Genomic DNA, 14,737 nt, shown 5'->3' with positions numbered 1-14,737 from the left:
GGAGGAAAAGGAAAATTAGTGGTATTTCTTACCACCTTCTAGGAAAGGACTGATAGGAAAGCCTCTGGTTTTTATTTGGAATTCAACAGTGACATTTGCATTTAATAAACTGAGAAGTTATTTTCATAGTACCTTAGTTCAAAACCAATGGATAGAATTGTAAGAAGTATTTTGATTTCACTATTTGTTAATACTTTCTCTGAGAACCTTATTTTAGGGAGATTTTTTTGTCAGGGTGACTGTGCCAGTTTTTTGTTACTGCTTCTGAGGTAAGAACTGTAATTATATTGTCAAAATAATATTTAGAGTATTATTTTCAGGCAATAATTGCAGTGGTCTGACAAATATATTATGGTCATCAAATTTTATGTAAACACAAGTATGAGTTATTTTAATTGAGCTATTGATGTTGTTTTTGGCATATATTCTTTCCTAATCTGTAAAAATAATGCTGGCATTTTTTAGGGGCTTTGCACTATTCTTAATGTTTACATAAAGATCAGTTGATAAGCTGTTTGCTAAAGTAAACTGTTATTTTACTTGCCTTTAGCTTGTGCCTAGCCCATCTGTAAGTCTTTGCTTTTCCAGAATTATTGTGTTTTGGATTTTCAGAGGTTTTTGCTGTTGTTTTTGTTTTGGCTGAGGAACAGTTGGGCTGCTTGGCTCTCAGGCCAGGATATCTCTTTCACTCTTTTTGCATGTTAAATTTGAGTGTTAATTTTCTGAAGTATTTAGTAAAATTATTAGTAACTTTTAAAATATGGCTTATCTGGAAAAAGATTAATACTCTTATGTCATAACCATTCAAAAAGCATTTATAATAGACTAATTTTTAAAAATTCAGAAAAGTAGACAGAAAATACAATTTCTGAGCAGGCTGCGAGAAACACTTGAATTTTAGTTTTGGTGTTCTTGTGTCATTTGATTTGTATACTTTTAAGAATTGTATGTTTAGCCGGGTGTGGAGGCACATACCTTTAATGCCAGCACTCGGTAGGCAGAGGCAGGTGGATCTCTGTGAGTTCAAGGCCAGCCTGGTTTACAAAGAGTCCAGGACAGCCAAGGCTACACAGAGAAACCCTGTCTTGAAAAACCAAATAGGCTTTTGGGTTCCTATACCATAACCTCTTCCATGTGCTCCTCCAGTTCTAGGAGCGTACCTGGTTCCTGCAGCTCACCCTGTGTGCTGCCTCAGTGTTGCTTCTCCTGTTAATCCTTTATGTTACATTTTCCTGTTTCAAAATCACTGACTTGCTTTCTGTTTACTGTTCTCTGACGCCGCCGCTTGTCTTGTCCCTACTAGTTTCTCCCTACCTTCTCTTTGTCTCTTCCATCCACTCATTCTGCTAGCAAGGGTACAAGAGAAGAAAACAGTCACTGCATAATTTGAATAGAAATAGTTTTTGTGCATCTATGTGGGAGCGAGGTTTTTCTCTGCAGCCCAAACTGATGTTGAACTTGCTAGACTTTTGCTCTACTTCTGGGTGCTGGCCTTCACCATTATCCTCAGCTGGGTAGTAAGATTTAATGTAAAGAGTTGCTGTTATAAAGGTTTAAATTAATGGCATTGACTGGTAAGAAGCAAAGAGAACTCCGAGTCAGGAATCATGGATGCATGGAGTTTCTAAACCCAGGACTGAGGTCAGCCTCCCTAACCTCATCTGCAGGCTGAGATCCTTGGGGAGACTGCACTTGTGGCATTGGGTGGTTGAGTAAATGCTGAAATGTACTGTTGATGGTCATGATGGAAAACTCACCCTTTGCTGCAAGGGAACTTCACCATGAAGCTTACTAAGGAAGTATTTATAGAACTATTAGTTTATTTTAAAAGTATGTCTTATCTGGAAAAAGGTTTGTTCTTTTATATCATAACTATTCAATAAGCACTTATTATAGACTAGTTTTTAAGGACTCAGAAGTAGACAGAAGAAAATAATAAAATTCTATGAACAGGCTGTGATAAGCACTTAAATTTTAATTTTCTTTCTTTTTTCAGTGTTTGTGTCTGTTGGTATTAACCTACGTTTTGTGTCCCTTTAAATTATATTAATGTCTTTAGTTTTGGGATTCTGGCTGCTAACATCGCTGATGCCATGCTTTGTGGGAGCTGGGCCTGGAGAAACTGTTGTCCAGAGCAGAGCAGAGGATAGTGTCTTCTAGGAGTAAGTTGTAGTGACAATGCTGGCAGAAGAAATGTCTTGAGAGTCCCCCCCTTATTTTTATGTTTAGAGCTAGGAGGCAAAATCAAGAACTCGTGTCCACTCAAGTCTGATTAAAATTTTTTTTATTATAATTTATTTACTTTGTATCCCAGCTGTAGCCCCCTCCCTTGTCCCCTCCCAGTCCCACCCTCCTTCCCTCTTTTCCTCCTATACCCCTTCCCCAGTCCATAAAAGATCTTCTGGAGGTATCTCCATCCCTGATCTCAAGCTGTACTATAGAGCAACAGTAATAAAAACTGCATGGTACTGGCATAGAAACAGACTGTTGGATCAATGGAATCGAATAGAAGACCCAGAAATAAACCCACACATTTATGGACACCTGATTTTTGACAGAGATGCCAAAACCATACAATGGAAAAAAGATAGCATCTTCAACAAATGGTGCTGCTGTTCTAACTGGATAGCTACACGTAGAAAAATGCAAATAGATCCATATTTATCACCCTACATAAAACTAAAGTCCAAGTGGATCAAAGACCTCAACACTCAAGTCTGTTTTAACAGTGTCTTATTGTTAACAGCTCATGGATTCTTGAGTGGTTTCATTAGGCAAATATGTATGTCCTCCAGTTTGAGTAATGACATATGAATGTGTATTTGTGTGGACTTTCCCACTTGGGTCTAGAATGACAGTTACATGCAGTCTCTGTATAGAAACTGAGTCATATAACTCTGGACCTGCGTAGTTCCACTTAGCGCTTTTGTCTTGTCTTGTAGTTTCTTTCATGGTAGCAGGCGCATCACTGTCACTTGTATCTTGTCACTTGTTTATGTGTGTGACTGTTTTGCCTGTGTGTATCTGTGAGTACCTTGTGGAGGTTGGAAGAGGATGTCCAAGGCACCTCACAGATGGCTGTGAGCTGCTATGAGGGTGCTCATACCTGCTGAGCCTTCTCTCCAGCCCCGTATATTGCCACTTTTATAAATGATTTTCTTGTCCTATTTTCATGTCATCCTCCCACTCTTACTGGAAATTGAGACCTGAGCCCAGAGTCTTGTACATGTTAAGAAGATTATCACTGTATCCCTTAGCCCAGTGTCCTTATGCTTGATTGTTTTCTGCATGTAGAACTATGTTTTTTTTTAATGCTGACTTTGATGAAGCAATTTTATAAACTCTTTAAAATTTGTAAACTTTATTATAAAAAAAAACCCTGCATATAAATAAATGAGCATTCAAGTATGCAGATAACTGCATATTAAAATAATCTACATACATTAACATTTCATCAGTAGTGTGGGATATGATAATTTGATTTGTTCGTTTTCAGCCCTTGGGTCTTTTGTCTTGATGGCAGTGGTATTTTTGTACTTTGTTAATTATAAATGATGATCCCAAATGCCTCGGACTTTTTTTTTTTTTCAAAAGGAATATTTGTCATTATGCCTGGCCATTAATTTTAATGTGTGCTGCAGACTTTTTGTTTATGCCCAGCTTTAGGCTAAATAAGCCCCTGAATGGAGGAGATACTTGATAGTTTGTATTTTCTGCCTTAGTTGTATATACATCACTTTCATTTATAGTTTGTTAATGGTATCATTGTGACTTTTTTGTGCTTCCTTTGTAAGAAATTAGCAAGCTGTTTTCCAAGGTGACTGTACCATGCTTCATTTTTGCCTCAGTATTTAAGTGTGTGTTCCACTGTATTCCCTGGCATTTGGTGCTGTCTCTTTTCTGAACCTTTGGCCGGTGTTTTACTGCTTTATATTCTAGGTGTCAGTTAGTTTTTTTTTTTTTCTTTTCTTTTTTTTTTTTTTTTTTGTCTGCTTCTAGAATTTTTTGAGAAAAGGTATCTTAAAACTATTTAAATTGTTAATAGGTCTCACTGTGCTCAGTTTTTCTTTATGTTTGAGAGTGTATTACTAGATGAGTTACAATTTAAAATTTTTACGTGTTTTTGATAACGTAGTGTGAAATGATTATTTAACATATTTCCAGTAATGTCTTTTGCATTAAAGTTTGCTATGTCTAATTTTAAGTAGTCTACTTCTCCTTTTTTGATGGAATTTGATCTATCTCCTTTTAGCTTTCTTTAACTTGCAGTATTTCTATAACCTTATGTTCTAGGTATGTTTGTTTTAAACAACTTGCAGCATTTTAACAATTCATTCTTAAGTATAGCTGTGTTTTGTTTTGTGACAGGGTTTTATTGGACTGATTTTGGCCTGTCTTTTTGTTAGCATGATCCTCCTGTCTCAGAGGTGCCTTGATTACAGACATGTGCAGACATACCTAATTTGTAGTTATCTTTTATTTGTAGCATTATTCTAATGATACTTCATGTAATTATATTTGAGTTTATAACCTTTGAGAAGTTAATTTCATATAGTGTTGTTTTGGTGATTTCATTATGGAGTGAGACTCTTAGATAATAATCAATCAATTTCTCTCTCTCCCCCTCCTATTTCTTTTTATCCCCTTCCTTCTTTTCTCCTTTCCCTTCCTCTCTCCCTTTCTTCTTTTCTCCCTCTCTCTCTTCTTCCTTTCCTCTCTTCCTCCTTCCTTTTCTTGTTCTCACTTCCCTATTTAATTTACATGGGAAATATTTCTTACTAAGATGCATTTATTCATTGTGTTGAATCTGTTATCTTAAAGTTTTACATTTCTATATTCCTAGCTTTTCGCTGTGGCTTACAGTTTTTAGGCAACATTGCCTCACGGAATGAAGAATCCCAATCCATTGTTTGGGCCCATGCCTTCCCAGAACTCTTCATGTGAGTATGATGTTGAATTTTTTTTTTCCCCGGATGTGGTGTCACATACCTTTAATCCTAACACTCAGGGAGGCAGAGGCAGGTGGAACTCTGTGAGTTTGAGGCTACAAAGTGAGTGCGGGACAGCCAAGGCTACACAAGAGAAACCCTGTCTTGAAAAACCAATTTTAAAAAAAGATTTTTTCTTCTGTTTCCTAAAAAGATTATGGTTATAATTCCATTTTTATGAAATCCAAAAGCAGGAAAAACAAGACTATAGTTATAGAATTCAGGATAGCACATGATTTTGTGTGTTTAGTAGGTAGGTATTAGCTGGGAGAGGTTATGAAGGGGACTCCTGGACCCTTCCTGTACCTTGGTTTGTGTGGTGGTTCCTTGATACACATATCTGATATTCACTGAGCTTTTACAAAGATTTGTGGCCCTTGGGAACATGCTGCCATATTTTTAAGAAAGAAAAGTCATGGTAATAATAGTAACTTCATTAAGAACCTTGAAATTTCTAAAGAACCCCAGTCCCTATAAACATAAGACATTAAGTATGGGCAGTGAGTTAATCCTTTTTTTTTTTTTTACTGTTGTATACATGTGTGGCCCAATATAATTTTTGCTAAATAATGGAGAATTACAAGATTTGGTTAACATACATGCTTATCATCGTAAGGTGACTTCACTATGAAAAGTGGGGGTAGCTATTCTATTGTTCATTCTGAGAAATGTATATCTGTCTGTCATTATGAGAAGAGGGTAATTCAGTTCCTTTTTTAGTGTTAGGAGATAGATACAGAACTTATTTATTAATATAAGATGTGGTTGGCCAGTCTGATGGCTGCTGTAACCAGTCTGGTTACTTACGGTGGGTGTTGAATTGACTCATGTTATGTATTACTTTAAAAAATAAGCTCTATTAATTTGTAAATAGTTGAGCATCACATTAAAATGTAAATTGGTGACAGAAGTGGATAGGCAATAGAAAGACACTGTAGTGGTCGTGGAGGCTAAGCTTAGCGTAGACTGATTCAGTGTGGGCCGCAGAACAGCAGCTATTACGGAAGTGCCTTGAGTTGGGCGTGTATTATCTCTGTCCTTACAAGTGCTGTAGATAAATGGAACTGATCCTGTTTGGATAGGCGAGGGACCTGCAGATGGTCAGTGGCAGCGGGTATAGCTGCAGTGTGAAGCCAGTGTTGCCATCTGGATCCACACCATGTGTGCTGCGGTGTAAGGCCCGTGCTGCTCTCTCTAGTTGTGTTTGTTTTCTGGGCTTGTATGTAAGTTATGGAACTCTAGCTCAGAGCACATTTCTCAAATGCCTGAAGTGTGTGTATATATCTGTTACCTTTACATTTAATAACAGTTGATTGTAGATGAAAGGAAAGAATGAAACTCAAGCTACATAAATACACAATAATTACATGTTTTTTTTAACGTTTGCTATTTATTGTGTGCATGTGCATGTGTTTCATGTGTTTGTGTTATGCCAGTTAGGTAAAGGCCAGAGATGATTTTCAGGAGTCAGTTCTCTCTTTCATTTCTACATGGGTTCTGGAGATTGAACTCAGGTCATCAAAGCACCCCCTGGCTGAGTGATCTCATCGACCTACATCACTAATTTTTATTTTTATTTTTATTTTTTCTTTAAAGACAGGATCTCATTTTGTAACTCTGGCCTTGAATTTGATATGTTGACCAGGCTAGGCCAGCTGCCTCTGCCTCTTGACTACTGCCATTAATAGTGTGCCTGAGTTGTGAAGTTTAGGTGGGGACAAAAAACAAATTCTAGGATGAGCCATGACATAACTGACAATAAGTAAATGACCTCACTAAGTTCTTGTAGCTGATAGGATTTAGGAATTGTGTTATGGCTCTTGTCCCCACGTTCTTCTGTTTGGATATCTGTCCTTTATGACTAGGATAGGGATGCTGATAGTCTTTTTACATTTTTTTTGGGTCTGTTTGTTCTTTTTAACAAAAATAAACACCTCTAATACTTTATAAATGTCATCATTTTATTTTTTTTCCTGTAGTCAAATGTCATTTTCTTTTCAATTCTGAGTCCTAAGTTAAATGCAACTTTTTATTGTCTTTTTTGAGGTTTATTTTTATTTGTAAATATACATACATACACACCCCCCCTCCCCCCCATATATGCATACAAGTCTTTGTGGGGGATTGTTGCTCTCAGACAAGACTGTTGGGTCCCTTGGAGCCAGAGTTACAGACAGTTGTGAACCTCCAGGGGTGGGTGCTAGGAACCTTGGATTTTTTGCAAGAACGATTTGTGCTTTTAGTTACTGAGCCAGTCTCATTTTATTGTATCTTAACATTAAATTTACTGTTTTTATAGTCAAGGATATACTTTGTTTCACAGCATATAGACCTTTATTATATCCCCCAAATACCAATATATACAGAATTGGCTAGTGTTAATTACAGTCATAAGTTACCATGTTGATAATTGGATTAAGAGCCTCATTTCTTTTTTTTTTTTTGGCAGGTCTTGCTTAAATCATCCAGACAAAAAGATTGTTGCCTACTGTTCAATGATTTTATTCACATCTCTTAATCATGAAAGAATGAAAGACCTGGAAGAAAACCTCAATATTGCGATTAATGTCATAGAAGCTCACCAAAAGCATCCAGAGTCAGAATGGCCGTAAGTATCACTAGAAATATCATTGCTTGAGGACATCCTCATAGATCATTTTCCTTATGAGGTTTTAGAAATATACCGAGACAGTGTTTGCTGTGTTCTCTAGGCTGACCTTGGAGTTTCCATCCTGTCTCAGCCTCTTAGTAGTTGAGATTATCATTTCCACATCTGGCTCAGTCCAATTACTAACTTACTCATTTATTTACTTTGTGTGCTTCAGAAGAACTGAGTTCGTGTAGACAAGTGCTTTCCCACTGAGCTACAATCTCATCCCTTTTGTAGAAGTTTTAGTAAAAAGTTGAGTTACGATAGTTGTTTTGAGGTTGTAGAAGAGGGAAAGCCTGGGCTTGGCCTTGACTATAGGTGGTTCTTTAAGGTGGTAAGTGGGGAGGTCAGTGTTAGTGTGTGAGTGAACTTAGTGCAGATGTCACAGCCTCTTTGGCGACCACTGTGACCTCAGCAGATGGTTCATTAAAGATGAAGTTGGTGTGTGTCTTGTGGGCATTGTGTAGATGAAATACTTGTTCACACATTATCTCTCCAAACAGAATGTCTGATTTCTGTATGGTTACTTTGAGCTTTTTTTTTTTTTTTTAGGAATTAATGTAATATTGGCATAGATTTTTTTGGAACTTGTTCTTTTTGGGATCTGCTCAAGTTCTTGAGTCTACAGGTGTGCTGTTTTGTTTTATTAGCTTGACACAAATATAGGCATACTTGGAGAGTTCCTTAGGTGGGCCCATCCACACGGCATTTTCTTGATTGCTAATTGCTGAAGACAAGGGCCCAGTCCACTGTTGGCGGAGCTCTCCTGGGCAGGTGGGCCTGGACTGTATAAGAACGGTAGTTGAGAAAGCCAGGGGAAACAAGCCAGCAAGCAGTGTTCCTCCCTGTTCTCTGGTCTAGTTCCTGCTTCAAGCTACTGGCCTGGTTTCCTTTGTTGATGGACTATCACCTGTGAGCTACATAAATGCCTTCCTGCTCCAAGTTACTTTTGGTAACAGCACCAGAAAGCAAACAAAGATAGTGGGTGTTTGTCTTTCTTGAACTTTTGGTAAGTTTTCAGAAGTATCTGCTGGAGTAATTTTTTTTTTTTAATCTTGTGTTCTTTGACCTATCTTTTAGGATTCAATATCAGAAATACACAGGTCAAGGTGGTGGTCTGTTTTTCTACTAGCCCCTTGTAGCTTTAGATAGTTTGTTACTTATAGGTAAAAGCTGCTTTTATATTGTGTGAGAGAGTTGTACAGAAAGGACCCTAAAATACCCCTTTAGAATCTGTCTCACAGTAGCCTGCTTCAGGGAAGAGCCTCTCATCTTCTCTTATTGTAGAACCATCACAAGGCATCAGCTAGACTCAGATGAGCTGCTGTTCAAAGTGCTGGCCTTTGTGGCCTACGTGGGAGGATACAGGCAGTCCAAGTGCTATGGTGGAGCAGTCTCCTTATACTGAATGTGTGTGTTCAGTAGTCAGCCTTGGCTGGTATCTTTAGGATGTGTCACCTTGCTGTCTGAGAGTTCCCCACTGGGATGTGGGACTCACCAATTAGAATAGGCAGGCTGGCCACCAGGCCCAGGGACTCTCCCTTGTTTTTGCCTTTCCAGTGCTGGGATTACAAGTGTACACTATCTTACACTTTTTAATTATTTAAAAGGTTTCACATACCTTTTCCTGGGTGTTAGGGATTGAACTCAGTTGAACTTGGCTTGCAAGTGCTTTTCTCACTGAAGATCTCAGCCAGCTTTCCTGTGCTCTGCGGATACAAGTGCTGATGTTTTATTGTTCCGCAGGACTGAACCTCTGGTCAGTTTTTGGTTTTGTTTTGTTTTTAATTCTTTTATTAGTTTAATTTCTGTGACTGCAGGCTTTTCTACCTGCCCCAGTTCCTGAAATAACGATGCTGTGACTTTATTATTTGTGAATAAATAAATGCCTGTGCCATAAGCTTTGGTTTGTTCTTCAACTAGCTCATAACTGATTTTACCCATTTATTCTATCCTATATGTGCCACATGGCTGGTGACCTCTCCTCAGTTTCATATGTCCTTAGAGTCCAGGGTGAATCTCCCCTCTGACTCTATCCCAGAGTTCATCTCTTTCTGCCAGAACTCCCACCTTCAGTTTCCTGCCTCAGCTAATAGGCTGTCAACTTTTTATTGACAGGCGATGTTTCTACACAGTACACAAGAGATTTTCACCACAAATTTCTCTTTTAATGCCAGTGTACTTTTAATGCCACGGTCTTGATTAACAAATATTAAAATTTGAAAATGTTAGGCCGCCTATGTTCTTTATCAAGATTTATGTGTGTGGTAGGGAAAGGAGGCTACTTTAGATCTCTTCCATTTATAGGTTAATATTAGGCCCATCATTTCAGCTTTAAAAACAGGAAGAAGTTTTCATGAATCTGTAGGTCTTTTTTACAGAAATGTATTATTGCATTAGGGTGGGGGATGGGCAGCTGCTATGACACAGTGTGGAGGTTAGAGGGCAAATGTTGTGGATTAGGTTTCTCCTACCTTTTTTGTGGGCTACAGGGATTGAACTCAGGTTGTCAGGCTTTCTCAGGAAGAGCCTTTACCTGCTGAGCCACCTTACTGACCCTTCAGTTTCACTTGTTGTGTAACCTTCGTTGTAGCATTCCTGCTACTTGATTTGGGTTTTGTCTTTTTGTTACTTAAGGTGAAAGCTAGATTATTGGCATAGGGTCTAAGCATTTATACCCATCGGTTTCCTTGTGAGAACTGTTTTAGTAGTCTGAACATTGCTGTGTTGTGCTTTCACTTTGATTCATTTCAAGTTGAATTCATTGCTTATTTAGGAGTTTGATTTTTATGTATTTGGGTATTTCCTAAATTCCATCTTGTTATTGACTTTTAATTTTATTCCACTTTGGGTGAATACCATGTGTTTGATTTCATTTTTTTTTAAATTATTGAGGTTGTTTATGGCCCTTATACCATCATGAAGAATGTTCTGTATGCACTTAAGATGAGTGTGTTCTGCTGGGTTTGCTAGAGTGTTGCAGGAATCCAGTTTCTTTCTTTTGAAGCAGGGACTTGTCATGTATCCCTAGCTGCCCTTGAACTAATAACGCTTTGCCTCAGCCTGTCCGGTGCTGAGGCTACAGGCGTGCCACCAAGCCAGTCTCCTTTCAGTTCTTTCAGGTTGCTTTCTTTCTCTTCAGGCTCTGTTAAGTATATGTAGTGTCTGTGTGTACAGTTGTTATGTCAGTATGTAGTATTTATATTCACAAGTATTACATTATCTCCTAACTGATTGACCTGTTTTTTCATTGTAAAACTCATGAAAATTTTGTTGTTTACATTTTTTTCACATTTTAGTAATTTTTTTTCCTATCAATCTAAGTATCTTTGTGAATTTATTCCTCATAGTGGACAGTGTGGTCAGGACCCAGGTAGTCTTCTGGTATTTGAGCCTCTTAAATGAAATATTATTATGTTGAAGTTCTAAGTTTAGAAGTATTTACTTCTCTGAATATCATATGTATTTGAATTACCATATGCAAATAGCTGTTGTTACATGAAAATGTTACACATTTAACTTTGAAAACAGCCCTCAATATGTGCACATAGCATTTGCAATCACCAAGGAGGAGTCCTGTGTCAGCTTACTTTGGGCCAGCCAGTTTGTAGCGGGGCTCTGTTTTATTTGGTAGCACTTGATAGGTACCTGGGGTCTGTATCTTATCATCTTGGAATAAAAATCGAAGCTCATAAAGGGCAAATACAAAATCGACTTCAGGGACCCCGGAAGCTGCCAGCAGTCACCAGGTGGAGGTAGGGCAGGGGCAGGAGGGGCAGGTAGTCCTCAGCTGGTAACTTGGGTAGCTCACATGCTGAATTTGGCTGTGAACTGTTCAGAGGCCTCTAAAAATTGATTTACTGTTAAATCTGAACTGATTGCTGAAAACCAGAGAAGATCCCCTTTCTGCCCTTTCCTTTGCTTCGATGTGCAGATGGCTGATAAAGAACACCAGCTACATGAAGATTTATTATCTTCTCAGTTTTTCCTCATTCTTAAAAAGGGAAGGATGTATGACTATAATAATAGCTTCAGATCTTTCTGTTTGGATAGACTGGAGTAGCATGAAAGTGTTGACAAGAAAGTCTTTGGCATTGCATTTGGGTTGAGTAGTTGGATAATGTCTTTTTCTATAATTTTTTGGTATGGTTTTTTTTTAAATTTTTAATAAATTTAATTTTTCATAGTATAAAAAATCTTGTAAAGAAAAACCATCAGATACCAAAATTAACCACACCTCCCCCCTGTCCCAAATCTATACATCTCAATGAACTTCTAGAATAGCCATTTAGAATAGCCATTCTGAAACTATGGAGTTTCACATTGGAATTTACATGTTCACCTTTGGGTATATTTTAATACACTTAACCCTCTTCCAAGCTCCAAATATCCATGCCAGAATTAGAACTAGAAAAACACTTAGCTTTTTAAAATCCTCTCATAGCATGTGTTCACCACCTACGTTCACCCCTTCGTTTCCTAATATTTATCCTTTCTTGTTGTCTTTTTTATGTATTATTTTGTACCCACATGTGCATTTGTTTACATATATGTTATGGCAAGAGTCTGCATCTGAGAGAAAATGTGTCTTTTTCCTTTCTGAGATTGTGTGACCTTGAGTAATTCTAAGTCTATCCATTTTCCTGCAATTTTTATTACATTTTCTTTAGAGTTGAATAGTATTTGTGTATGTGTATGTTTGTGTGTGTATGCATGTGTGTTTTTAATATTCATTATCCATTTATCAGTAGATAACTAGGTTGATTCCAGTCTTTTGCTATAGTGAATAAAGCAGCAATAAACATGGGGTGCAGATATTTCTATGGCAGGGTATGGAGTTTATTGGCTCTATGCCCAGGAGTAAAATAGCTGGGTCGTTGGTAGTTGTAGCTCTTTTTCTGCTACTTGGGGAGTAATTTTGGAAGTAAAACTTCTAGCTTTTTGTACAGTACTTGGAATATTGTGTTTTTTGGGTAGGGTGTGTCATCAGAGGATAGTCTTGCTGTGTTGTCTAGGCTGACCTTGAACTTGGCGGTCTCTCTGCATATGCCTCTCTATGCTAGGAACTTAGGGACACACTACCATACTTGATTGAATATTGCATTTTTAACAGATGCTCTCACAAGAAAAGTTTTGATTTCCAAGTAGCCAAATTATGTATGAATGGGCTTTAGGATTACAGAATTCCAGTTTTACCTGTGAACCTAGCTTAGAATGCTTGAATTCCTTTTACTTCATTTGTAACCTGCCTAAACTAATATGGGTACTATTGACATTTATTATTGTTAGAAATATTTAGATCTGAGTAGTGATTGACAATATTAAAGATCTGTAGGAGAGATAAATACTTGTTTGATTTTATGTTTAGATACAGGACAGTGTGGTGGTCATTGATGTGTGACATTCGACGATCATACTTAATGACACATTTTTTTAGTGAGAAAGTAAATTGTTAGTGTATTTACTACTTTATAGCCAACTTTTATTAGTATAACAGTATTTATAAACATTGTATTTCTTAGTTCTTAAGTCTTACTGATACCTGTTGTTAGGTACAATTGAGAACTATTAATGCTATTCAATCTTTTCAGATGCCAAAGATGTACTTTGAAGAAATATGCTCATAATCTTTGCCTCAGGCTTCTATAGTCATCTCTCTAGTCCAGATGAACACAGTGCTTGACAATGTAGATATTTTCTTGGTAACTTGAGTGCTCTTAAGGAGTAGAGAATCAAGCCAGGATTCATCACTGCATTGTTGGCATATCTTTGAATAACAATATGACATGTCCATTTTTTTTCCTCATCTTATAGTAGACTAAAACAGTGTTACAGTTCTTGTCTAGATCTGACATTGTAACTAAATTTCATGTCCCTGTTCATAGCAATTTCGTGTCCCTGTTCACAGTGAAAAGCTCACAGAAAAATTGTAGTCTTTTATTTATTAGAGTTGCTTTTCTAATTGAAACAATTGAGTTATTTTCACATGGAAAATTGTAGAAAAGAATATTTCAAGCCCCCACCCCCACCCCACTAATGCTAAGGAGGAGGAGGTAGAAGAAGAAGAAAAACAATTTATGAACCTCCTAAAACATAAAAGATCACAGTAAACTTGGGACTGGAAAAATGTGAAAAGCACTTGAGAACCCAGATTTTATTCCTAGCATCCACATGAGGGCTCACTCCAGTCTGCAACCCTAGTTCAGAGAATCTGTCACCTTCTTGTGGTTTCTGTGGTTTGTATACATGTGGTGCACATATATACTACACGCACACTACATGCCCGTGTACACGTGCAGACAAAGCAGCTATATACGTGCATAAATATTTTAAAAGACTGTAGTAAAAGAGTCTAACAAATGACAGGTTTGTCTTTTGTTCAAGATGTATCTATAAAGTGGGTAAGGACATGGATGTTTTATTGTGTGTGCTGACCTAATTTCCTTCTTTTTCCCTGTAGGTTCTTGATTATTACAGATCACTTTCTGAAAAGCCCAGAGTTGATAGAAGCCATGTATGCCAAACTCAGCGATCAGGAAAGGTAACCCCCAGACCAGTTGGTTTTGACCCTTTAGCAGTCCAAATAGTGTTCTGTAGCCTGGACTGAGTGCTGTGTGGTTTCTCATTGCCACAGACCTCTAAGTACATATGTCTGTGAGGTGCTGGTATTAGTTGCTGGGTTAACATCACAGCATAGCCACAAGAATAGCATCATAGAATTTAGTGTGATGCTACTATTTGGTAAAATCATGCTAAAGAAATAAAAGTAAAACTTTTAAGAACAAAATGTTACAATTCTTCAATTTTATAACAACAGTTAATTTAAGTATGCACTATAGTTGTATGTTTAGGATGTGCTTATTCGTTCATATTACTAGTTTGATTATTTAGAGTGTATATTGCCTGGTTTGTAGTTTTCTGCTAGATAATTTACACAAAATAGTGTACCTTTGTTATAGAGGAAGAGCTTTAACTGGGCCTGTTCACAACTCAAGCTGGTAGGTAGTAGAGTGTAATCCAGGTGGGGTGCCTCCTAACCCTGGGAGTGCCGAGTCCTTTTGGTGTCTGACTTTAGCCATTGAGTGAAGGGCTGCTGTGT

The 14,737-nt window shown here is 37.6% G+C and overlaps 1 protein-coding gene across 1 annotated transcript in view; it reads left to right on the top strand.

Moving 5' to 3' along the window:
* Window positions 1-14,737, top strand: part of Atxn10 (ataxin 10) — a 134,637-nt gene that overhangs the window by 32,671 nt on the left and 87,229 nt on the right. Inside the window, exons 4-6 of the mRNA XM_021630875.2 lie at window positions 4,844-4,940; window positions 7,438-7,596; window positions 14,099-14,179. Of these exons, the coding sequence (XP_021486550.1) occupies window positions 4,844-4,940; window positions 7,438-7,596; window positions 14,099-14,179 (337 nt within the window). The remainder of the gene's footprint in view (window positions 1-4,843; window positions 4,941-7,437; window positions 7,597-14,098; window positions 14,180-14,737) is intronic.

This window comes from Meriones unguiculatus, chromosome 8 (assembly GCF_030254825.1).
Source record: "Meriones unguiculatus strain TT.TT164.6M chromosome 8, Bangor_MerUng_6.1, whole genome shotgun sequence".
Classification (NCBI taxonomy): Eukaryota; Metazoa; Chordata; class Mammalia; order Rodentia; family Muridae; genus Meriones; species Meriones unguiculatus.
This window is presented reverse-complemented; position numbering and strand designations above follow the sequence as displayed.